This window comes from Emys orbicularis, chromosome 7 (genome assembly GCF_028017835.1).
Source record: "Emys orbicularis isolate rEmyOrb1 chromosome 7, rEmyOrb1.hap1, whole genome shotgun sequence".
Lineage (NCBI taxonomy): Eukaryota > Metazoa > Chordata > Testudines > Emydidae > Emys > Emys orbicularis.
The window spans coordinates 18767347-18793251 of NC_088689.1; the positions used below are offsets into that span (position 1 = coordinate 18767347).

The 25905-nt window shown below is 38.1% G+C and overlaps 1 protein-coding gene across 3 annotated transcripts in view; it reads right to left on the reverse strand.

The window, feature by feature from the left end:
- The window catches only part of ATE1 (arginyltransferase 1), a 153934-nt gene that overhangs the window by 5958 nt on the left and 122071 nt on the right, over positions 1-25905 (reverse strand). For all 3 annotated transcript variants that reach the window (XM_065407279.1, XM_065407277.1, XM_065407278.1), the window contains exon 11: positions 23495-23615. In XM_065407279.1, coding sequence (XP_065263351.1) covers positions 23495-23615 — 121 coding nt within the window. The remainder of the gene's footprint in view (positions 1-23494; positions 23616-25905) is intronic.

Below are 25905 nucleotides of genomic sequence, written 5' to 3' on the forward strand. Positions count from 1 at the left end.
CAATTGCCAGGGGCCCCCACAAAGCTACATTGGTCAGACTTCAGCTTCAGCCCCGGGTGGCAGGGCTCAGGGCCACGGACTTCAGCCCCATTCAGTGGGGCTTCAGCTTTCTGCCCTGTGGCCCAGCTAGTCTAACACTGGCCATGCTTGGAGGACCCCCTGAAATCTGCTCACGGCCACCCCCAAGGGGCCCCGGGTTGAGAATCACTGATTTAGGGTAATTATTTCTGCCACGAAGGCCACTACAACCATTTAGTAACCATTCAGCTACCCTATGTTTGTATCCTCTTCCATTTCTCCTTTTACTGCCTGGTTGTATACAGGTTCACTGAATCTCTTGCATGTTTCCTGTTTCTGATATATTTAAAAAAAATTTTTTGGCTTCAGCTAATTCTCTCTCGGCTCTTCTAATTTTCATCTTACATTACTTTTGTCATAGTTTATGTTCCTTTCTATTGTTATCAGTTGGTCTGGATTTCTCTCTTTTTGTTTGTTTGTTTGTTTCTTTAAGGATACCTGTTTAACTCAATCTCTTGGACTCTGTCATTTAACAATATCATTTTATTCCTTTCCTTTCCCTTTCTTTGTTTAGGGGTATATATATTTTCAGTGACTCAATTCTGGTATGCTTAAGCAGCCTCCATGCTGAGCCTAAGGATTTTCATTTCCTCACTTTTGACTTCAGGCTCTTTTTGAATAGTTTCCTTGTTTATTTATTTTTTTTAAATCTCCTTTCTAAACTATAATGCCACAGTGCTACTTTTGGTGCAATTCTTCCCTTGAAAACATTGAATTTAATTATTTTGTGGTCACTATTACCTGATGGCTTGACTAAACATAGTTACTTCTTCAACCAACTCTAGTGTGTTATTTAATACAATTTGGGAAATGATTATCACTTGTATGCTCTAGAACCAACTGGTCCAAGAAATAATTTAAGGTTTCAAAAATACCACTACTCTAGACTTTACTCTGATGAAATACCCAAATCCTAACCCTAAACCCTAACCCTAACTTTATATGCACTTAGATTAGGGTGAACTCACCCATCATTACTGCTTTTATTAGATTTAGTTAACTGTTGGATCTCCCCCAAAACTACATATACAACATCTGTCTCTTAAGGGTAAACCCACTAGTAGATTTGTATTATGACGACTTAGGATTTGTATCCATGCAAATTCTCTTTACTCAGAATTATTTCATTACAATCTATAGAATGTTTCATGTCCAATGCTACTCCCCCACCTTTAACACCCATGTCTATCCTTCCTTTATAGTACATAGCAAGGAAATGTAGAAAAATAAACACTCATTTTACTAGAATGTACAGGATCAGATTACTTTATGGTTCCATACAGCTACACAGCAGAAACTGGACATTAGTTACATATTGAAAAAGGCAAAGGATTTAAAAATTCAACACTACAGAGGATGAGGTTTTAAGAACCTAGAGCCAACTGCGGTTGTCAGTGTAAAAAGTTGAGGCTCCTAGTTACCAGTGGAAGGATCGTTCCAAAAATGCACACAGCTTTAAAAGCCTCAATACAACTCAATATGAAACTTTGGCTACCCATATTATGGTTCTGGTTTAAAGAAACCCAAACTGGTTTATGCTTCTACTTCAAACTGGCAAACTTTAACAGAAGTATTATCCAGTGATTTAGTCTCTCACATGTTCTCATATTGATTTGCAACAATTTTCTGGAGGCTTATGCCAGAGTATAGAATAAATCAATTTAAAACTTCTTCTCCAAATGGGAAACAGACTTTGAAACACTTTGAATAAAAATGGGTAATTTTATAGCAAAGTGCATATCATCTAATTTTTTTAAGAGTATACACTGATCTTAAGTTTTCTTTTCTTCTTTCAAGTAATTTATCCAGAACAAGTCACAAAGCATGAATGGAAATATTTCTGAAAGCTCAGCAAAATTTGGGAAAATTGCTATGTTTAGGCTTCCAAGAAATAATATGCGGTTAGTCAATCTCTAAAACCTCTAAGCTAAAAGTTTATATGGAAATTTTGTTGAATAAAGTTAATTTAAAAACATATTTGCCCTCTCCACTTTTTTTTTCCAAACACACAAAGTCATTTACGTACTAGTCATCTGCTGATTTTTATTTTTTAAACCAAAATTGCTTGACATAGCTGAATTACATACACTTTATTTATGTCTCCTATTTATCACAGTCCTAGCTGCCATGCAAAAAACTACCATCATCATTAAATTAGGATCATGCTAAAACCACTAGATTTCAAAAGAGATTTTTACACATTTCACTGTAGACCAGTTAAAGCTGAAGCCACGCAATACCTATAATACTATGATCAATGCATTTTAGTGTTTGTGACCATTCCAGGTTAGAATAAACTAATTTTATGGATACTGGGATTGCACCTCCGCCGCCCCAACCCCTCCCCCGCACACACACACACACACACACACACACACTGTGTCAGTGCAGAGTGAAAGTTTTGGGTGCCTTAGCCATCTATTTCTATATCTTAATATGTTTGAATTTCTTTAAATTTAACTGTGAATTTCCTGGGAATGCTTGTTTCTGAGATAATCATAACACCCTTGTAATGGTTTGTACCCTTAAATTACTGGTATGCACTTGCAACCTTAACTTCTGGCATCCTCAAGTCAAAGAGAATGCTACCAGCTGATATTTTTAATCATTTGCCGATTTGTAGTATCTAGCTGTTGTTATGGACTAATGGCTTGGCAAATATCAATGAAAAAGAAACCAGCAGTAGGGCTGGCCCAGAGGCCCCATGGTTAGTGTTTTGTCTTGCTAGAAGAGATATTGATTACATTTCCTGGCCTGGATACTCATTCTGTAGTCAAAAGGTATGAGAAATGTTGAGACAGCCAGCTCAGATACTGGAGTGAGGGCCTTAAGTTGCTACACAGCAAGCACCAAGTGATCACTTAACAGTAGCAATAGTGTTCTCCAAAAGGCAATCTCGATCAGCCCTCATTCTAGGGAACGTTTCCGCAATATGGCAGCTGGTAGGGACTTTAGAGGGAGTAGCGGTGTATGGAGAGAGTAGCCTTTATTTGATTACTGCAGTTTAAACCAGTGGTTCTTCACCTTTGGTTTTTTCTCACAAGGCAACTGAAAAACACACTCAAAGATTTGTAAAGAAAACTGAAAAGCAAAACTTGCAAATTATGCCTTGAGATCTTGACAGCCCGAACTGTAGTGTAGGAACATTAATATTATGGTAACTGTGGCAATAATCTCACTTACTCAGTGAACTAGTGAAAGACAGTGTTTTAATAAAACAAAGTATTTTGCCATTCTAGTCATACAAAGAACGAGGTGAACATTGAGAGTGTGTCACAACTGCAGGTTCTCAGAGCTTAAGCTGTGGCTTTCCTTTTTTAAAAGTCTTGTGCGAATTTATTTTTTATTTATTATTCCTATAAAGGTTTTGAACAGCTAGAGTCCAAGTCTTTCTGTTCTCTGACATTATTCCTGAATCTAATCCAAAGATTTTTTTTTTTTTTTAATTTTCTTAATTATGATCTCATATCAGCTGAACAAGCAGATTTCCCTGGTTTCTTAAAGGGAGTTAGCGAATTTTACGTTAGATTTTGTGTTTACATGTTTGTGGCAGTAACAGGGGACAGGGCCTTTTGGAAGCACACAGAAAGATCAAGAAAATGTAGACACATAATTGTACAAATGCACGGTTGCAATTATAAACATGCTTTAGATCAACACCACAACATGCAAAGCTTAATGGTTCAAAACTTCTTTGCAGCATATTTTTAAAATTTTAATCAGCTTTTCAAGTTTGGGTTGTTGGGTTCAAACAGTTTTGATGAAAAAAAGACTAGTGAAGACAGTCACAATACAGTCCCTGAAAGTCATTTTTTTCCAATGTGTGACAGAAATGAGCAGAAATAAGAGTAGGAATATGGGAAGATGTGTTACAAAAATGTGCCCAGTTACAAAGAACCTGTTAAGAGGCTAAAGGCCTATCAAGGCAGAACTGAGGGGCGCTGGCAGTACCTGAAGAAGCTATCACTGAAGGGTACACCTTTTCCCTGATTCTTCTTTCTCATTTAATGGACTGCTGATGAACACCAATTCTCAAATTATGCAAGAAACAAAAAAGAACAAGCTAAGAGCTCATCTTTTAAGTACATAAAATTCTGAATGACAGGAAAATAAAAAAGTAGACATAGCCAAAAAAAAATTAAAGTGTCAGTTTTATTGCCATTTACTACTTTTTAAAACAGAAAAGAAATTGGACAACTGCCAATTTTTTTTCAAGTCACTAATTAGGAAAATATTCCTCATATTTTTCTGGACTGGATACATTTAGAGAGTCACCATAAAAATCTTATTCGGTTATGTTATTTCTAATGAAGAAAGAAACATGATATCCCGGCTAAACTCTGATATGAGGCTGTCTCTGATCACAACTCCGAGTTTCCTTAAACCCCACTATAAAACCCCTATACCATGCAAAATATTTGGCCATCAAGACCATTTTCCCAGTAAGATTGCTTATGTTTCTTTAACTACTGTCATCTGGTTTGAGACACATGTTTAAGGTATCAAGAGGACATTATACACACAGGTCCACTAGTGATTTCATAGCACAGACAAATATATAACAGTAGGATGCACTGATGCTCTCCAAAAGGTAAAAATTGCATTTCTGAGTATAGGTAAATTCACAGATTCATACATTCCAAGGCCAGAAGGGACCATTGTGACAATCTAGTCTGACCTCCTGTATCACACAGGCCATAGAACTTCCCCAAATAATTCCTACAGCATATCTTTTAGAAAGACATCCAATCTTGATTTTAAAATAGTCAGGAATGGAGAATCCACCATGACCTTTGGTAAATTGTTCTAATGGTTAATTACCCTCACTGTCAAAAACGTATGCCTTATTTCCAGTCTGAATTTGTCTAGCTTCAACTTCCAAAGATCAGATGCACATTATTTTCTATATGTAGAAATGTCTGTGTAACTCTGAGATAAGTGCTTGAATTGACAGGAGTAAATCCATTTGGAAGTGCTACCTCTCTAAAAATACTGCTTAGACTCCAGTTTCAGTCCAAGAACTCACATTTCATAGATCAGTAACTGCAGTTTAGATCTTATGGCCTTTGGTACAACGCAAAAACCTAAACTTAACCCCCGCCCCCCAAAATATAAAAAAAATTGAAACAAAAACTTACTTCACTGGATTCAGAACACTCCATTTGGGGGCAGGGGGAGAACTCTAATAACTGAACACAAAGGAAACATTACAGTTGCATGCACAACCTTAACTTCGTCCCCGGGTCAGCTCTAATCTATGCTAGATGCCCAGGGCCCAAAGAGCCCTTTCACCAGTGGGGGATCACTGGGGCATAATAATATTCTGTCAAATACCAGTTTCCATGTTTCATTTGCTAGCTATTGCGTGAGAATGGGGGAGTCTTGTTGGAGCCACTGGGTGGCTCTATGCCATTCAAAGCTTCCTGTAACCAGTGAGTATCCTCAAGTTGCCAGTTATACTGTTTTTAGGGCTTCTTTGTGCGGCTTAACCTGTGCAAAACAACCTTATCATACTAGAGGATCTAGCTCCATATTTAGTAACTTAGAGAAAATAACTGAAGAATTAATGGTCATACAATGCAGTGTATCACTCCATAATTTAAAATCAGTGTGGGAGGCACAAAAATGTGCCATTAACAATAAAAGTTGGATCTCTGTGACTGGCAGCTTTTGAGGCTGCTTTTAAAGAAATTACCATACAAAAGAGACTATAAACCAGTTTCCACTTTGCTTTGAAACTCATTAGTCATAAATGCTAATTTCATATTTAATTTCAAGGATTTCTAGTGTGTTAAAACCTGCAAAGAAGCATAATGTACAATGTGTCAGGATGAGAGTTGCCTTATACTGCCAACATCAAAAACGATGCCTTAAAAAAAAAAAAAGAGTGGTAACTTGCAGGAAGCTAAAATATCTAAAATTTCAATTCAAATACAAATTTAGTTTATAAATGTTGTAAGTGCTTCAGATCATGTGATCTTTCAGAGCTTAGAGCTAAATGAAACTAATTGTCTACTATCACCTTTTCGAATTTTACAACTCAGATCTGCAATGATAAACTAAATTAAAGACGTACAGACCACTGTTAATGGACTTATAGTTTGCTAGCTGGCAAGTTTAAAGTATGACATATCTGACTTCGAATTTTATTTTAATTTGCTTTTTATTGATTGTAAAGCAGGTTTTCTTTTGTGTCAGCTGCTAGATACAGGAAGCCTTTCGAAAAATAGAATAGTATAAGCTATTAGTAGAAAGATACAGTACACAATTCAGACAAGCTGGACACAAGAATATTAATATTTACGCAAAACAAGAAGTGAGTTTTTTTGTCTCCAATTGTGTCTCAAACTCATTCATCAAGAAAAATGAATGTCCAATATCCCTCATGATATAAAACTACTACTTCGGAACAACTAAAAGCACAGCTAAAAGGAAGCATTAGCTAACATAAACACCTCACCAGGGAAAAAAAAGTTTTTAATTAAAACCAGCAAGAACAAGTCACAAAGGAAGTACAGTAAAACGTTTAGGATGGTCTGACTCAGCCAAGTCTTTGCAGTTCACTTACTCTAGCAGAAAAGAAGCTGGTAATCTCTGAAATCACTATTCAAAAGGCAAACTTTCTGTCCTAAGAGGAAAAATGCATCTTATCTCAACATCATCTGTGATTGTTTAACAAATTAAGACAAAAGAATTACAGTACTGCAAGCACAACTTATTAAACCTTAAAATGGATGGGTAGAGAGAGGAAAATGCAATAAATATTATACACATCTTATAAAATTGTCTGGCTTTGAGCCTGAAATCATATCACTGATTTTTGATTTAGAATTAAAACTTTAGTAACCACAAGACAAAAAACACTTGACAAATAGTCAATATTTGATAAACCAGACTTGCCTTAACAGAAACTTTAAGCAATTGTATTCTGAATCTTATTATTTGAATACTAAAGATGAATGGAAAGATATTCTTGGAAATATCTCTGGAAGATCTTTTCTGTATAACAACAAAGTAAGTTCATAAAGATCCTTTCAGCTTTCAGATGTTACTTGCAGCAATCTGAAAAAGACTTATGTACCAGTAAATGGAGTTCTTGGAATACACCGCCTATGCAGGTCTACACTAAACTGAGTTGTATGGCATGGCCCACAATTTTGGAATCCTTCTAAAGCCATTTAACCATTAAGGTGAACATAAAATAATACAGGAATATGAAGTTGAAACTACATTTCATAGATTCATAGATTCTAGGACTGGAAGGGACCTCGAGAGGTCATCGAGTCCAGTCCCCTGCCCTCATGGCAGGACCAAATACTGTCTAGACCATCCTAGATAGACATTTATCTAACCTACTCTTAAATATCTCCAGAGATGGAGATTCCACAACCTCCCTAGGCAATTTATTCCAGTGTTTAACCACCCTGACAGTTAGGAACATTTTCCTAATGTCCAACCTAAACCTCCCTTGCTGCAGTTTAAGCCCATTGCTTCTTGTTCTATCCTTAGAGTTTTTATAACTGTCACTACAATCATACTAATCATTTAATCTAGCTATTATGCTCTGAAGAGTGGGGAAGGAGAAATGGCCAGTGAAGAGCTGTAGAAGTATTTAAATAACACTGGTTACCAAAAGTAACCTTCCTTTTTCCCCACATGAAATTGCTTCTGAAGGGCTCCACTGCAGAAGATTAGCAATACCCACGGGAAGTGTTGGTTAAATAAAGACTGAAGGACTGCCAGCTGAAATGAGCATCTGATTTAGCTCCAAAGTGAAGAGAATAAGGCTAAATAAAGGTTTGACTTGAGCTCTAAGTGGTACTGTCACAACCCAGTCTCTCTGGTGCTGGAAATCGTATCAGCTAATAGTAGGCCTGGATGCAGACTTCTTCAACTTTAGACTTTTCTCCAAAGGCCAGGGAGTTGTGAACGGAGTCCCCAAAGTATCTGGAGTGCTTTTTCCTTGGACTGCACTAATTCGAATGACTACGCTCATATTAAGCACACTTTAATCTCCTGGAAACCATTGCTGTCAATAAAAGCAGAAAGAAATTGCACCTAGACTTAGAGCACTTTGAGGCCTCTTCTTCGGAGTCTCTCGGTATAGATGAAGATCTTCTTGGGAGAAGGCGGCAGTGCTACAGAGAAATCTATACTGTTCTGAGGGTACTGGAGCCATGGATCTCTTTTTCTTCAGAGACTGATACAACAGGCTGAGTGGAAAAGACCTGCTCCAAGTGAAGGCATCTCTCCAACTTGCTTATTGCTGTGAAACAAACACCAGAGGTGCTGAGCACCCTTTCCTAGCGAGTTTTAGCAACTGACATGCTGATCTGAGGGCCACCTCTATTGTCGCAGGAAGCACAATTCTCGGAGCTTGAATACTTCTCCAGAAGTACCACCTTGACTGGATCATATACCAAGATGAAATGTAACTTAAAATTAATTTTATGTAAGTAAATTTCAACAAACACCAACGAAGGAAGTTTGGCCAAATAAACTAACTGCAGTAGATGAGGAGAGAATGGTTCCAAGACTGCTTGAGGTGGTAGAAAGGTAATAAACCTCAGCTATAGAGGTAATGCCTTTTGTAAATTCAGTTGGATCATTAGTTTTGTGTGCATACCTAACAGCTAGATGGCTGAATTATATGTAGGAGTCATGAGGCATGGCAGGGAACTCAGACTGAGGATTTCATTAGGGAGAACAGAAACATAACATGTTGTTATTCTCTGGTCAAAACAGTTTGCTCAAATAAACAAATGCAGAAAACTACCTGAGATTGAAGACATACAAGTTTTAAAACCTGCTAGCACACTGGACATCTGTGATAAATACAGAATGCTCACTTTACTTTTCTGAACACATTTTGCTTAAGGAAATATTTTAAAATGACTGCAGTACAGAAGAAACACTAACTGGAGAAAAAAAACTTTAGCCATTAATTAAAGCCCTAACTCTTTGTCAAGACAAACATAACAGAAACCAAGTCAAGATCCAAACATCTCTCTGTGCTGTAAACAGTAATTTTCTATATGGCAAAATCATGCTAGTCTGCCAGTTTAATTTATGTTGCCATAAGTAGTGCACAGATATAATGTCATGCCTGCCTCCATAAAGTCAGAGTTTGAACGTCCCTCCAGATGGTTGAGATCCTTCAACATCTAGGATTGCAAAGCTAATTTATACTTATGATGGGTAAAAGCTTTTATTTTTAAGCTTAAATAAATTGAAGATGTTTGATACCCAAGGCTTAGTGACATATTCCTCAGCCATTTCAAATTAAAAACAAATTAAAGGAATATACTGTGGATATTCAAAATAATATCCCTAAAATTATGGATGACTATCCTGAGTTTTAAGGAACTGAGGTCCTAAATAACGTTTTCTGTGTATTCTGGGTCTGATACAAGAAATACTTTAATAATTAAAACAAAAAAATTTAACTCAAAAGAAAAGTAATCCAGTACAGCACACCTGTATTTTTCTGATTTATTTTAGTCTCATCTTCTTGTTGGTTTTTTTTTTTTTTGGCCATATCCTTACAAACTCCTCTTTTTTTCAGAAATAATATATTTTTATTATATTTATATAGTGTCTAAAGTATGGCGAGCACTTTTTGGACAAATAAAAGACAGGACCATATTCTCAACTGGTGTAAATTGAAGCAGCACTATAATGAAGTGAACCAATCTGGCCCATGGTCCCTGCCCTTACAAGAGCCCCCACCACCTGTAGGTTTCAGTGACACTTGGGGACACACTGCAATTTACAATACTGAGCCCCAAATGTTGACATACAGCAATAAAACAACAGAATGGAAGAAAGCATGGAGGACAAGAGTTACAAGTTGTTGCATTTGCTTTGCTAGGCTATGAACATAGCATGACTGCTGGGGGAACGTGGCTGATAAGCTCTGGTAGCTTTGAATTATGTGATGGTGGAAATGACAAAGGAGATAAATAGATTAAAGCAGGTAGGAGGATCTGCAGAGAAGCTGGGGAAAGGAAAGTGCTCATTGGGGTAAAGAATGAAGAGATGGGAATGAGCGAGGTGAAGAGGAGGGAGAGAGGAATGGATAAATTTGAGAACCACAAAGATGAATGCAGATGTCGTCGTGAAAGAGGCAAAGTTTGACTGGATTGGCAGTAGCAGATTGGCTACATAAATCACATTAGATTAATCAATTACTGGAAAAAATAAGTAAAAATATGGAATCAATTATGGTCTAAAAACGTCCACATGAATAGAGTGGATGATGTCATGACAGCAGAGGAAGAGTAAACACGGTCTGAAGCAGTGAAGGCCTTACAAAAAGGTTTTCCCTTGAAGAGTTAGCTGCGGAATCCAGTGTCCCCGTAGTGGCTTCTTCTTAGTTCGGTGAGAGGAGGAGGCAGGCCCAGCACATATCCCTGGGGCCACTAACAGCAGCTGCTGTATATCTGGGCTCAATTATACTTTTAACTTTTATCGTGTTTGGTAACTAATTCCATATGTTGGTTATCCTCTACACGAAACAATTCAGCCTGAATTGTCCACCTTATCCTGTCAACTATTTTTAGAATTTTGTCCATTTTTTCTGAACAATTTACAAGTGTGAAAAACGGTTTCACGAATTTTAACAATCCTTTTCCTGATTTCTTGATATTCACAAGTGAGGAAAAGTTTTAGTCACATGATAAACTTACACATGTAGTAGACTTGCCTCAATACTAACAACTAGGGCATGGAAATGCTATTTTATCATAGATTTGGAGAAGAAACTACAAATAGGACATTTACCACGGTAAGGTAGATTTTGACATGTAGTTCCCAAAATTATCCTTCCTTTCAATATTTTGCATAAATATTTTGAAGATTTTTATTTTTCAAGCAAAGTTTGAACAGAACCCATACAACTTCAAAAATATCAAGTATTTCGCTTTTGGAAAAGTAATGGTTTTTGCCATCACAATTCACAAAGTTGTCTTTATCCAGGAACTCCAAAACTTATTACATTCCCTAGGCTTGTACTCTTTCACTGGTTGTTAAAATATGGTATATGGATAACTGAAAATATTTAAATAAGAAAAACTGGGTGCCACACAATCTCTCTGAAGATAACTTAGATGAGGATTCCCAATTATTTTATACATTCCACAGGAATACAAAGAGCCGTGGTTGGGGTCCTGTGGAGTTCTATGTATTGTCTATATTCACTAAAAGGCAGCTATACTTAGGTCAGTAAACTGAGCACACAATTTTTGAAATACTAGTAGCAGAAGGAATATGGGCAAAAAACAAAAGCATTACAAATGGATTCACAATATTAATGGTCTGCCTCCCTACAGCAGATGATCACACACAATGGCTTAGAGAAGAAAAGGATTTTTATGTAGTCATATTTTGAACCAATACATTTCTTCTTTACAATTAATTGTTCTGGAACTATCGTTGCAGAACCGATGACTTTCAATAATTCCAAATGATCTTAACATTTATAGTGTATCGTTTGAGTTAAAAGACCCTTAAATACTTATTAAACTAAGGTGCCCATTCTGAGAGGTATTCAGAACCTCACAGCTTCTTGCCCTTTAATTAATATATAAACCATACATAGGGATCACATCAAGCACACCCAAAATGGCCTTTGGGTGAAATGTGGCAACTGTTTAACAGTTTACGTGAACACTACAAAATAGTTTAGCACAAAATACATAAGCAATATCAAAAGAATAAATGTTGAAAAGTACATCTGAAATTCCAAGGGATAGTTCCATGAGGAGATTTTTAGCAATCACACAAATACCTTGTTTATTTAGTTCTGGAAAAAATTGTAAGGAAATGTAAGGTCAAAGTGAACACAGTACAGGTACATTTCCTAGGCTACGTAAACCTGGATGAAAATCTAATTGATATGTGGACTCATTCCTAATCTTTCCAATTTTTATGGGAAAGTTCCAAGACAAATTATCTGGAGAAATATAAAAATGAACACAGCTGTCACCTGTGCAACTACCATATGCAACTGTCTTAATAAAAACAAATATACCGTATATACTCGATCATAAGCCGGTTAGTTTATAAGCCGACCCCCCCCAAGATGGACAAGTAAAAATGGCAAATTTTTATGACCCATTCATAAGCCGACCCTATAATTCAGGGATCAGCAAACTTTGGCTCCCGGGCCATCAGGATAAGCTGCTGGTGGGCCGAGATGGTTTGTTTACCTCAAGCGTCCGCAGGCACGGAGGTAAACCTAAGTAAACAAAGTGTCCTGGCCTGCCATCTGCTTACCCTGACGGGCCAGGACAGCAACTGGTGGGGAAATTTTTTGGGGGAGGGTGGGGGGTGGGAGAAGCTGGGGGTCAGGGGAGGATGTGTCTGGCCTGGCCGGAGCTGCTCTGGCAGGCCAGGCCGGCGGCGTGGCCGCAGCCTGCCAGCCCTAGAGCTGCAGCTGCTTCGGAGGCTGGGGGGAGAGCAGCGTGGCCAGAAGAGGAGAGACTCTGGCCCCGCCTCTTCCCTTCTGGGTCTGCTGGCTGAGGTGCCTCTCCTTGCCCCCTCTGTCGGGGGGGGGGGAGGGGCTGTGTCCCACCTCTCCTCTCTATACCCGTTCATAAGCCGACCCCCTTCTCTGATGCTTCCCTTTTTTACTAAAAAAATTTGACGTATGAACAAGTATATACGGTATGTAATGTTATTTTGAGGAACATCTTGAAAGCATTTCTTCCAACTTTTCAAGAGGTTAACATTTTGCTTAAAAGTGCATAACATTTGTACATATTAACATAAAAAAGGTGCACAAATTAAACTTTTATGGGGGTTAATTTTTGTGACCTTCCTACAAATTGCACGGATTAAACTTTTGTCTGTAGTCACTGATGGTTGAAAAAGTAGCTCAATAAAATCAACTAAAATAGATTAAATTATCTTTCCTGTCTTTAAGAAACACTAGAACAGCTAAGGTCCAAGAAGATGATCTTATGGTGTGATCCTTCTTCTAATTCTAAAGACTTAACTAGTGTGATGGAAAATCCAAGAGTGATCATTTCCATTTCATTTGGATGTTAGCTTCCCCCCCGCCTTCTTCACATACTAAGAAGAGACTTGACGAATTTGCTTGGCTACAGCGAATTAGCACTATCTTCACTGTTTAAATACCTTTTGTGATCAAGGATCAGGCTGGATTTAGAAATACTCACTTCAAATTGATTTCAAGAGTTTATAAACTTAATTAGAAACAGACATGAACTACTGAAATGCAAAATTCTAAAAGACTTGCTAGGAGTAATTGATACGCGTCTTTCCTTGCTGGTTATACAACTGGTGCCTACCACATTTGGCTGTGTTTAGAGAAAGAAAGTTTAGCCCTTTTGCAATTTTTAATTAAGAAAAACAAAGATATGTTTCACAATCTACTAGAATGTAATAATGCCCTTTCCCACTCCCAGCCCTCTGAAGTACCCAAAGGAATCAGAAGTCAATTTATTTTTAAAACACATGGTAAATACCAGATGTATTACAATATAGCAGTAGTGTCCCCATAAATAAGACTGAGAAGGACTTCCCAATTCTGCACATTTGCTGTAAAGCTTTCTATGATAGCTATATGGCCCCAATCACCATAGTGTCTGAGCACCTCACAGTATTTAATATATTTATTCTCACAACCTCTGAGAGGCAGGGAGTACTATTATCCCTATTTTACAGATGGACAGAGAGGCTAAGTGACTTGCCCAAGATCACACAAGAAGTCTCTGGCAGAGCAAGGAATTGATCTTTGATTGTCAAGATCACAAGTACAGTAAAAGCTGTGTTATCTGGCACTTTATCAACCGGAAAGCTCTATTATCCAGCATTTCTCATATCTCCCAATACAAATCTTCAATCTAGTAACCGGGACTAGTATACTGCCCAGGAGGTTATGCAATTGCACATTCTGCACTCTACTTTTATGCAAAAGAGGCAGAAGACAAGTACGCAAGGTGATACCAGGGATTCAGGGCCGGCTCCAGGCACCAGCTGAGCAAGCTGGTGCTTGGGGCGGCAGATTGTTTGAGGCGGCATTCTGCCCAATCCTAGGGCGGCACGGCCGCTTTTTTGTTTTGTTTTGTTCTTGTTCCGCTCCGGCTGCCCTGTAGGGGGCGGCGGCGCGGAGAACCAGAGTGCCCTGCAGGGCAGTCCTCTTCCTTCCCTCCCCAAGGAGGGCGGCCCTGCAGGGATTTATTCAAAAGCAGCTTCCAGGGTGTATCATAGGGTCATTACAGATTCAGCCCAATCTCCTACACCTTCTACATCTACAATGATAATTGAAGTTGATAATGATGACCCTTGAGACACTGCAAGATCCTGACGTGCCTTCTGAATCATCAAAGAAAGATTAAATTATGTTCAGTATAGCTTTTGTGTTAAGTGTATTTTTAGTGATCTGGGTTTATGCCATGCGCTGCCCATAGTGCTATGTAGTATCATAAGATAACCAACTGTATAGAAAACTTTACTTGTATACACCTATGTGCGTCAAAAAACCAACCACTCTGCAGTGCAGTACTACTACTAGATGGGTGAATACCCGTATACAGTACTAATGTACTTTATACTTTATTCATTTTATTGTATTATAATTCTTTGAAAATTGGTATTTCACTCCCCAACCATGCTGGATAACAAAGCTTTTACTGTACTACAAAAACAGTAGTCAGTTCTCTTTCACTTATAGGAAAATCTACTTATTTCATATTTGTCCCATGCTGATGTATGTACAAGAGATATTATTAAAAAGCTAACATTTGCAAACCTCCTTTACAGCTACCACAGCTACCTCCTAAGGAGGAAAATGCGGTAATTTCTGATACTACTGTGTGGTAATTTTTAGACAAGTTGAGTTTTTAAAAGGCAACTACTCTGTTTTTAATAGATTTTTTTTTTACATCTATTTTCCCCAAGAAGGTGCATGTGATACTGTTGAGAACACCTAAATTATGATCAGTTTGACACTGCAGATCATGCAGGAGAAATGTTTAAAACAATGAAGTTTATTTGTCTGATTTGGAAACTGGGTGTCTGGGTGCTGGAGACAGGTAACCTGCTGAGCTGTTTTCAGTTAAGTCTGCAGCTTTGGGAGAGTGGACCAGACCCTGGGTCTGTGTTTGCAGCTGGCTAGCGTGTCTGGCTCAACAAGGCAGGGTTCTGAAGTCCCAAGCTGGCAGGGAAAATGGGCTCAGAGGTAATTTCAGCACAGCAGGTGACAGTCCCAAGGGGACCCGTCACACTTTCTTTTTTTTAAATAATTCGGGGGTTTGGTACATTTTCACAGTGTCAACAAAGGCAACACAAATAATTTGTTCAATTACCTATGTTACAGTAAATATACACTATATTATACTCCAACAAAATTAAAAGAAAATTTTTAAGGTTGCATAATCAAGCAGTCAAAAGTTAGGAAATATCAGATTTAAGGTTACCTGTGAAACCTTAATTAAGTCCCCTTTGTGAATATATATTATGATTAAGGCTATGATTTAGTCAGGGGTATTTATAGTATAAGTCATGGACAGGTCACGGGCAATAACTGTCCATGACTTATACTATAAATACCCCTGACTAAATGTTGGGGTGAGGGAGGTCAACAGCATCAGCTGCCAGGGACCACTGAGCAGTGGCTGCTCTGGCCGCCCCCGGGAATACTGCTAGGGAGGGGCTGGGGAGCTGCTGTTTGGAGGGAGGACTGGGGGGCCACTGCTGGGGAGGGCAGGGCCAGCGGCACCAGCTGCCTGGGACTGCCCGAGTAGCAGCCGGTGCGGGGCCGCCTGAGTGACTGTCCCCTGCACCACCTGAGCGGCTGTCCCCAGAGCCAACTGCTTGGGCAGCCCTGGGGTAAGCCACACTGGCCACTGCAGAAGTCACGGAGGTCGCAGAAAGTCACGGAATCCATGACTTCTGCGACAGACACGGAGCCCTAATTATGATACAATTTTTAATTACATGATCAAACTCACTTTTTTCCCACAGGACCCCGGCCTCATTCAGTGCACAGGATAGACAGTGCTCACTTAATGGACAGCTATTCAATATTTTGTTTTAGCCTCATTGTTCTGTCTATCTATCTTAGGTACTTACATGTATGTATGTACTTTTTAATGTATTTATCCTTACAACTTTGGACAGGAATCTGTCCTTATTTTTGTCTTTTGTAGAATACTTAACACAATGTCTATTAAAGCTCCAGGGCAGTTTTAGTGAAGAAGGAGTTGAATATTTTAATGACAATAGATGACAAAGCACATCTTTAGAGGCATTTTGTATTGCTACTGAGAGTTTAGTTTCAATATACAGCAGACCCTTGGTCTGCAATAGGCTGCTCAGTTAAGGCAGAACATTTCTAGGGATAACAACACAGAGATGACAGTTCAGAAGACACTCACTCTCCAAACCTCTCTTTATTAAAAAAAAAAAAAACTATCAGTACTTTTCATTGTTCTATTAGCTTCCTGTCTATTTACTTTTAATTAGTCAAATCCTGTTTATGTGAAGATATTTGGTGCTGCCTAAATGATTTCTATCAGGATCCTAACATACCTCCTCACAGAAGTATGAGGAATTGAAGATGCTGAAGGTTTAAACCTACCATAATTCCTGAAAACTGGTACCCACCTATGCAAAGACAGTGAACAGAAATTTTATTTGTGTATGGTTCAACTCATACCACTGAATTCACTACCACGTATAAAAAGAAAGAATATTTTAACAAAGCACAGCTTGAATGCACTAAAATCTGAAGTTTAACTAGTGATTATAAAAACACTATAACAATTTTTGATGAACCCTGTTATTTTTAACTGTTCCATATCATACATTAGAAACTACATATCTAGAGGGTCCTGTGGCACCTTTAAGACTAACAGAAGTATTGGGAGCATAAGCTTTCGTGGGTAAGAACCTCACTTCTTCAGGAACCAACCCATGCAACAAACCTCGATGCCAACTCTGCCCACGTATCTACACCAGCAACACCATCACAGGACCTAACCAGATCAGCTACAACATCACCAGCTCATTCACCTGCACGTCCACCAATGTTATATATGCCATTATGTGCCAGCAATGCCCCTCTGCTATGTACATTGGCCAAACTGGACAGTCACTACGCAAGAGGATAAATGGACACAAGTCAGATATCAGGAATGGCAATATACAAAAACCTGTAGGAGAACACTTCAACCTCCCTGGCCACACAATAGCAGATGTAAAGGTAGCCATATTACAGCAAAAAAACTTCAGGACCAGACTCCAAAGAGAAACTGCTGAGCTCCAGTTCATTTGCAAATTTGACACCATCAGATCAGGATTAAACAAAGACTGTGAATGGCTATCCAACTACAGAAGCAGTTTCTCCTCCCTTGGTGTTCACACCTCAACTGCTAGCAGAGCACCTCACCCTCCCTGATTGAACTAACTTCGTTATCTCCATACTGATTTATACCTGCCTCTGGAGATTTCCATTACTTGCATCTGAAGAAGTGAGGTTCTTACCCACGAAAGCTTATGCTCCCAATACTTCTGTTAGTCTTAAAGGTGCCACAGGACCCTCTGTTGCTTTTTACAGATTCAGACTAACACGGCTACCCCTCTGATACATATCTAGAGATTTTCAACATGCTCAAATACTATACAATCAGTTTTGAGGGTTTGCTGGCACAAGATCTAACTATTTCTGTAAGACTGGAAGCATTTTTGTTTTTGTTAAATAAAGTGCATTGACCCCTATTATATTGACCAGAACCAGTAATGAGTCCAATCTGATGCAGTTATCAGGCACCAACTGATTTCCATCCTGAAAACTAGCCTAAGTCACAGCTCCAAATAATTAGAGCTTTTAAAATTCTTTTAGGCTTAACAAAATGCTTGACTAGCACCTATGTTTTGTTTATATTATCTATGTTAGACTCTCCTTTGGTTTAATTACTTAGTTGTGTAATAACTGGAGGAGTTTATCCCATCTGTACCTCCTTCTCTCTTTCTTCAGTCTGCTGCTGCAGAGAAAGATATTAGATACTGGAGGAGCAGACTATGAGAAAGGAGAAAGAATGGTACAGTTTAAAGACATTACAAAAACAGAGTGCAGAATGCTCCAAATATCAAAACACAAAAAATGTGAAACAGGCATAATCTTCTGAAATCAGAAATGCAAATACTATCACAGTATTTTTGTTCTTAAAGTATGCTTTACCATTTGATCAAAACCAAATGCAAATGTGGAAAATTCACAGAAGTATTTTTTCTAGCTGATTTAAGGAAAGATACTTTTCTGGTACATGGTAGACATAGGAACCTTCAGAAATCTTAACAGTATTGCAGAGGTGGGGGAGGGAAGAGCTTAAAAAAGTTCTACATTGCTCAGAAGATTTTAACAAATGCAGTAACACACACACACACACATTATTCTGCAACTGCTAAATTCAACTGGAAATGTTTGGTTTTTTTTTAGTGTGTCAAAAGATGTTGGATCTTTTCCAATCTTGATCAATGTCTGCAAAATGTCCTCACCTTGAAAAATATATGTTAAGGAAGACAGGGAGAAGAGAATTTCCATTGACTTTTTATTGCCAAAAGGTGACATTGAAAATGTTGTGTAGCTTCTTTTAGCTGTTTATTGAGACTAGTTACTAATCTGATAGTAGGGAGGCCTGTAGTTGATAAACTGGGAGCTCTTAATAGAATACCTACAGGTAGGGTTATGGAAAGTCCAGTCATCTAAAATAGAACAGTATTGTCTAATCTGTCCTTAATTAAAGACTCTTACATTACTGACTGTACTGGGGGTGTGCTGCAGGAAACTGGCCCTGCAGTAGAGAGCAGCTTCCTTAGAGCCAGCAGCTACTTAAACCTCAAATGACTGTAAGCTCACAGCAGGCCTCATATATTTCAACATGTAACTATGTTTTCATTTCCTTAAACCACAGGACATAAGTCTGATTTCAAATAGTGTCTGGACTGAGATATTCAATACTGATAAAGATTCAAAGTTTTACATCTTAAAATTTCCAAATGTTTCTTCTATGATAAGGATTCCATGGCCCAGAGCTGCTGATGCTTCCTTACCCCTATAGGGTTATCTTCCAAGTCTCTAGTTTATTCACTGCCGCACAATCACCAACCTACTTTGGTTTGGTTATTTAGCAAGCACAACAACATTTTCCTTTCCGGCGGCAAGGAACAAAGGCAGCCTCCAAACCAAGGAAATTTATTTCCTTATCCCACTCGTGTCTTTGCACATTTTTCCATGCTTTCTCTTTGGAATGCAATGACTTCTTAGTCCTGCTTTGTCAAGCCACCATCCTCCCTATTTAAATGCCTCCTCAAAACTACTTTTTTCATGATATCCACAAGCACTTAAAAACAAAGTTCCAAATAAGTTCCCTCCTCTTTTTCCCCCACTATGCCTTGTTATTGTTGTAGCTCTATTATAAAAACTTTGGAGAAGGAATGCTCTTTGTTTTTGTGTTTTGTACAATACTAGGGTGACCAGACAGCAAGTGTGAAAAATCGGAACAGGGGGTGGGGGGCAATAGGAGCCTATATAAGAAAAAGACCCAAAAATCAGGACTGTCCCTATAAAATTGGGACATCTGGTCACCCTATACCAGGGGTAGGCAACCTATGGCACACGTGCCGAAGGCGGCACGCAAGCTGATTTTCAGTGGTACTCACACTGCCTGGGTCCTGGCCACCGGTCTGGGGGGGCTCTGCATTTTAATTTAATTTTAAATGAAGCTGCTTAAACATTTTAAAAACCTTATTTACTTTACATACAACAATAGTTTAGTTATATATTATAGACTTATAGAAAGAGACCTTTTAAAAACATTAAAATGTATGACTGGCACGCGAAACCTTAAATTAGAGTGAATAAATGAAGACTCGGCACACCACTTTTGAAAGGTTGCCGATCCCTGCCCTATACAATACCCAACGTAATGGCTGCATTAAATATTTAAAAGGTAACATTTCTGTCTAGGTATTTATATAGTCCTTATTATTGTGGTATATGACTGCCTCACAATCTTTAATGTATTTATCAACACTCCTGTGACATAGGGAAGTGTTACTATCCCCATTTTACAGATGGGGAACTGAGTCACAGAGAGACTAAATGATTTGCCCAGTCATACAGGAAATCTGTAGCAGACCTAGGTGTTCTGGGTCCTACCACTGGGGGAATCCTTCCTCTCAACATATGCCAATAACTACCATACAATAGTTTTCTAAGGAAAGGGAAGGTGTGGTGTCTTGGTAAATTTTGACATTTTAATGGCAACCATTATATAAGCAATGATATAAGCTTTCATAATGCAGGCAGCCCATTGGAAAGAGTAGGCTTGGCTCTCTTGAACTGAATGTAACATGCTTGGTATCCACTTTTAGAGCAATCAGGGTATGCCGAGGGAGGAGAAGCACAGGAATTTGTCACCCTCTTCACCAGGTAACATAGGAAACCCCCCTCCCCCCTATTGCTGTACATTTATTCCTTATTCCATAACCTCACTAGGTTTCAGATTCAGGAACTGTGCAAAATAAATGCAAAAGGAGGCACAGGAGTTTACAGCTAGTGATCCAATAAAATCATTTAGTCCAGGGGTAGGCAACTTATGGCACGCATGCCAAAGGCGGCACGCGAACTGATTTTCAGTGGCACTCACACTGCCTGGGTCCTAGCCACCGGTCAGGGGGGCTCTGCATTTTAATTTTAAATGAAGCTTCTTAAACATTTTAAAAACCTTATTTACTTTACATACAACAATAATTTAGTTATATATTATAGACTTATAGAAAGGGACCTTCTAAAAACATTAAAATGTATTACTGGCACGCGAAACCTTAAATCAGAGTGAATAAATGAAGACTCGGCACACCACTTCTGAAAGGTTGCCGACCCCGTTTTAGTCAATAGTAGCACAAATCAGTAATGGCTAATAATGCAGCAAATACAAAAAACTAGTTTTTCTTTTAGAAAGTCAAAGAATATATAAATATTCACTAGCATATTAGAATGATAATTAAAACATACACTCCACCATGGCAAATATAATAACCCTCCTCTAAGCCTTGGCCCTCTCCCCAAATGTCCGGGAGAAAAAGATTTTTTGCAGCATGCTTCCCAGTTAAACTGATCTAGGAACAGGTGGACCAATGGGTGGGGAGAGGGAGCGAATTTCAAAGCAGAAAACCCTTAATGGAAAATACCCTACCGTCAATCTTCATTTTTACAAGAGAGGCACTTTGCACTCTTCTACTGATCACAACTGTGGCAGTACTGGAGAGGGAGAATGGAGGTCTTTCAGATACCAGGTCATTTAGAACTTCATAGATTAAGGTCAATACCATGAAATACACCAAAAAACTTATTGGCAGCCAATGGAGATCACTGAGCACTGGTGTTGTGTGTTCCCAAGAAGAAACCCTTTTTAATAAATGGGCTGCTGCATTCTGCATTAAATTTCAATTTCAGTGGTCTCAATGTCCATGTTATATTAAGCACGTTACTGTAATCACATGGTGAGAAAGCATATTACACACCTAACTTACTGCAATGATAATAGCTTAATAAATGTTTGCATGATAAACAGGTCCTACTGTAAGTGCACATATTGCACTAATACAACACTTTTCAAACAAGCTGCGTATGCTACTGTTTTATTCCCTGCAACTGTTTACTTGTAGGGAGCGAAACAGTGATATATCACTAAGTGATATGGTATCACTTAGTACCGCTACTACTGCATATGATGTCCCTTAAATAGACAGGGGCTGATGAAACAGGAAGATATAATTGGTGGCAATATGAATGGAAGGGTATATTATTTATACACACACAAAAGATCCTGCCCAGGTTTCCATAATGAGCTCTACTTTTCAGGAGTTTTATAGACAATTAATTTTGCAAATTGCCTCAAGTTAAAATTCAGCTCAGAAGTTGTACAAAACACACATTTTTTTTTGTTTCTTTTCAAATGCATTTAAGTGTCTAGATATTGATATATCCCTTTTCAGATACTTTATTACCTACCTCTGGAGCAAAAAAAAAAAAAGCACATCTTAACATGGGCTGTGGGAGGAGGGAATTCCTCTAGAACGCCCAATTCTTAAAGTTCCCTGTGTTGCCATAATATTCCTACTGATGAGCAGGGCTGAATGTAGCTCCTTCTAAGGTCCAAAGCAACCCCTTCAGTCAACCAGACAGCTTGTGAGAAAGGACAATACGTCCTCCTTCCTTCCCCTCACTGCACATACACTGCCATTGAAACACTAATTCTTTATTCAACTATCAACTACACACTAAAAACCCCAACACTAAAATACATGGAAATATTCTTATTATTTTAAATAAGAATTAAGGAAAAATAGGACAAATAATATTTAATTCCATTACTGTTCATGCTCACAGAAAAAAAAGAATGGAATATCATTAGGGAACCACAGTTTCAAACATCAAGCTGTCCATTCCAGCCATGTGGACTCTAATGGTTTTACATCTTTGAATGTACCATGATTGGTGACCTCATAGAACGGGGATATGAGGAGACAGCTTTGTGGTGAAAAAGAAGGGTATTCAGCACCTTATTTTAAACTATTTTTTAAATGAGGTCTCCCAAAGATATGCAGTGCTGGCTTCCTGTCCTAGTGCCACCTCTCTCATGCATGCACTATCCCGTGCTATAATACTCCCACAGAACCTTTCTGGAGCATGGAGTTGGTCTACAGGACAGGTACTTTTTTCTATTATGTTGTTTTTAATCTTTTTTATTATTTTATAGTCTAAACAGTGATGGGTTTGATCAGAACAGCACATGCTGGTGAATCAGTGTGTGAAAGCAGTAATCCAGGCACTAATTGGTAAAACGAGGTGAAGTCAAGATTAGTCATATGCACAATGCTCCTTTTACCTTCACTATTTGAGGTATTCATCAAATAATCCCCTACAGATACTGAATCTTTTTTGTTAATAAAAGCATTTGGAGATCCCTTTTAACTTAATTTTTCAGCTTAAGACATTTATCCTAACTGACTTCTTTTCTTTTTCTTTATTTGCATCAGACTGAACTCTAAAGAAGGAAAAGACTGGTCATTTAGCTCATCAAATGGACTGAATAAATAATGTATATGTTCACATAAAGCCATTAGGAAATATTCACTTTAAATTACATATATTCTATGGAATGTATTATACCCTGAAACCTTTTCATTTTCATCACTTGCATACTGTTAATAGACAGCTGAAGACATACTCTCTATTTGCTATGATTACTGGAAGTGCTTTTTTGATATTTATAAAAATAGATATAAGGATTTATGGAAATCTTAGCAGCAGATGATGACAGTGATAGATTATAAAAATAAGTTAGATAATTTGCAGGCCTACCTTTTATTATAAACCTACCTGCTTTTAAGTCCTGGTTGAAGCGACAATATTTAGAGTGCTCAAGTGTAGGTAGGCATTGCTCAATGGGTACCCAGACATATGTCTCTGGACACAATAAGTCAGATGGCCTATACTGACCCTATGAAGAAGAATAAAAAAAAGAATAGACATATCAGTTACATAACATCCCAGCTACAAGCCTCCAGAGTTCACTATGTATAAGGAATGGTTTTAATCAAGTCTAAACAAAATGATCCAGAAACAACTTCACCATAAACATTAAGTGACCCTGTTAGCGATTTCTGCACCATCTCAGAAACACAAGCTTGATTTTGGTATCTTTTAAAAAAAGTTTCTAAAATTAATATCCATATCGATATAGATAAATTTTACATAATGTATATTCATTTTATATATTAATATATTTCATGGCGTCCAAGATGAATACTCAAGTCTTGGTGTTGCTTCTTTGAACTCTAAAGTCAGTTATCGCCTAAAGTCTTGTTGAGTTGGTGCTGACAATAAAAAACTCAACACTACAAAAGCAGCTTGTTTGAAATGTTCATTCGAAACACAAAAAGCACCCATCATTAAGGCAGCAAACTATTAGTTATGAACCATTTTGTTGTATACTCTTTAATGAAATATTAAAATACAAAACAAGAAATGTATATTGAATTAACGAAAATGTTCCAAGTCATTCCAAGAATATCATAAGTAGCATTAGGAAAGCCTCAGAGATAGAATTTTTGTTAAAAGGATAATCTTCCCAAGATTACGAAATGTTTCTAGAAATGAAAAACAACAAAAATATTCCTTATCCCAGCAGTTAAAGAAAATTATCACCTCAGCAATAATTTGTCGCTCTAATCAGTCAATTCACCCTGTTTAAAGCAAGTTTGATCTTTGAGCTGTTACTTACTTTGAAACCCCACCTTTGACCTATTATTCATTTTAGTCACTCCCCCCATTGAACCTCCACACACAGTTCAAGAAATGTGCTGGCACTATCAAACATGACTAGTTTTCAAACAGAAAACATGTATCATGTTACAAAAACAAGGGGTATGCTATGCAAAGTAATAAAGCGAAGAACAAGTTCTAGAGACATAGGGTCTTAAACCCACTGCTCAAGAGAGGAATTATGACAGATCACACTGAATGTAGCAGAGTCAGAAGCCTGTATCTCAAACAGTTTCAGCCATTTCTTTAAACAGTTCATTTTGTGTAATAAAAAAGGCAATCAGTTGATGTTCATCTTCTACTGCCAAAAAAACGGCAGAGACTTCTCTTGAAAAAAGTTGACGCTAAAGAGCTAATAGAACAGGGGGTCAGGACCCCTCAGGGAGTCGCAAGGTTATTACATGGGGGGTCGTGAGGGGGTCCAGCATTTATAATGGTGTTAAATACATTTAAAAGTGTTTTTAATTTATAGGCGGCGGGGGGGGGGGGGGGGGGGGTCACAATCAGAGGCTTGCTATGTTCAAGGGGTCACCAGTACCAAAGTTTGAGAAACACTGATAGAAGATCTGAAAAAGGACTTAAGTTGTTATTGCAGCCACACTTCAATGACAACAATGTCCTTGAAACCATCTCATTCACAGAATCAAATTAATCAGTGTTCTGCTCTTCCACTTAAATACGCAAATCTTTATGCAGTGGCACATTTGATCGTGAAGAATTAGAAGAAATAGATTTTCTGAATTTTTTGAGAAGAGCATAAATCCTCTCTCCTGCTACTAAACTCTCGACACTATTTAGATATCTGGTTTTATTACTTTCAATTAATTGCTTCCTACCAATTACTTCAACTTTAGGCATGCTGAGTTAGAAATTCATACACTTAAAATACTATTATAATAAAATTAAAATACTAACCACCCATTTATAGTACTGATCAGCAGCTTTCATACTTATTACAGTTAGAATGAGAAACAACCACCTAGTAATTGCAATATTAAGACTGATCACTGAAAAAATAAGACGAACTAATCAGCTTTACACAGAAGCACATCAAATGTCCAGGGTACATTCCTGAAGTTTCTAGCAACCCAAGCCCTTCTAACGGTTCCCAGCTCCATTCACTCCATCCTTCCACCTCAAATGATAATTCATTCTGCTCACTAGCAATGCCTCTATTTTCAATCATCCAGGGGAGGGATAGCTCAGTGGTTTGAGCATTGGCCTGCTAAACCCAGGGTTGTAAATTCAATCCTTGAGGGGGCCATTTAGGGATCTGGGGCAAAAATCTGTCTGGGGATTGGTCCTGCTTTAAGCAGGGGGTTGGACTAGATGACCTCCTGAGGTCCCTTCCAACCCTGAGATTCTATGACTCCAATTTGTAGGGTTTTGTTTAAGGCTTCTGTATAATCAATACCTTTTGTTGGATTAAACTGATTACTTTGCATTTACAGACAACCAGGAAGTTT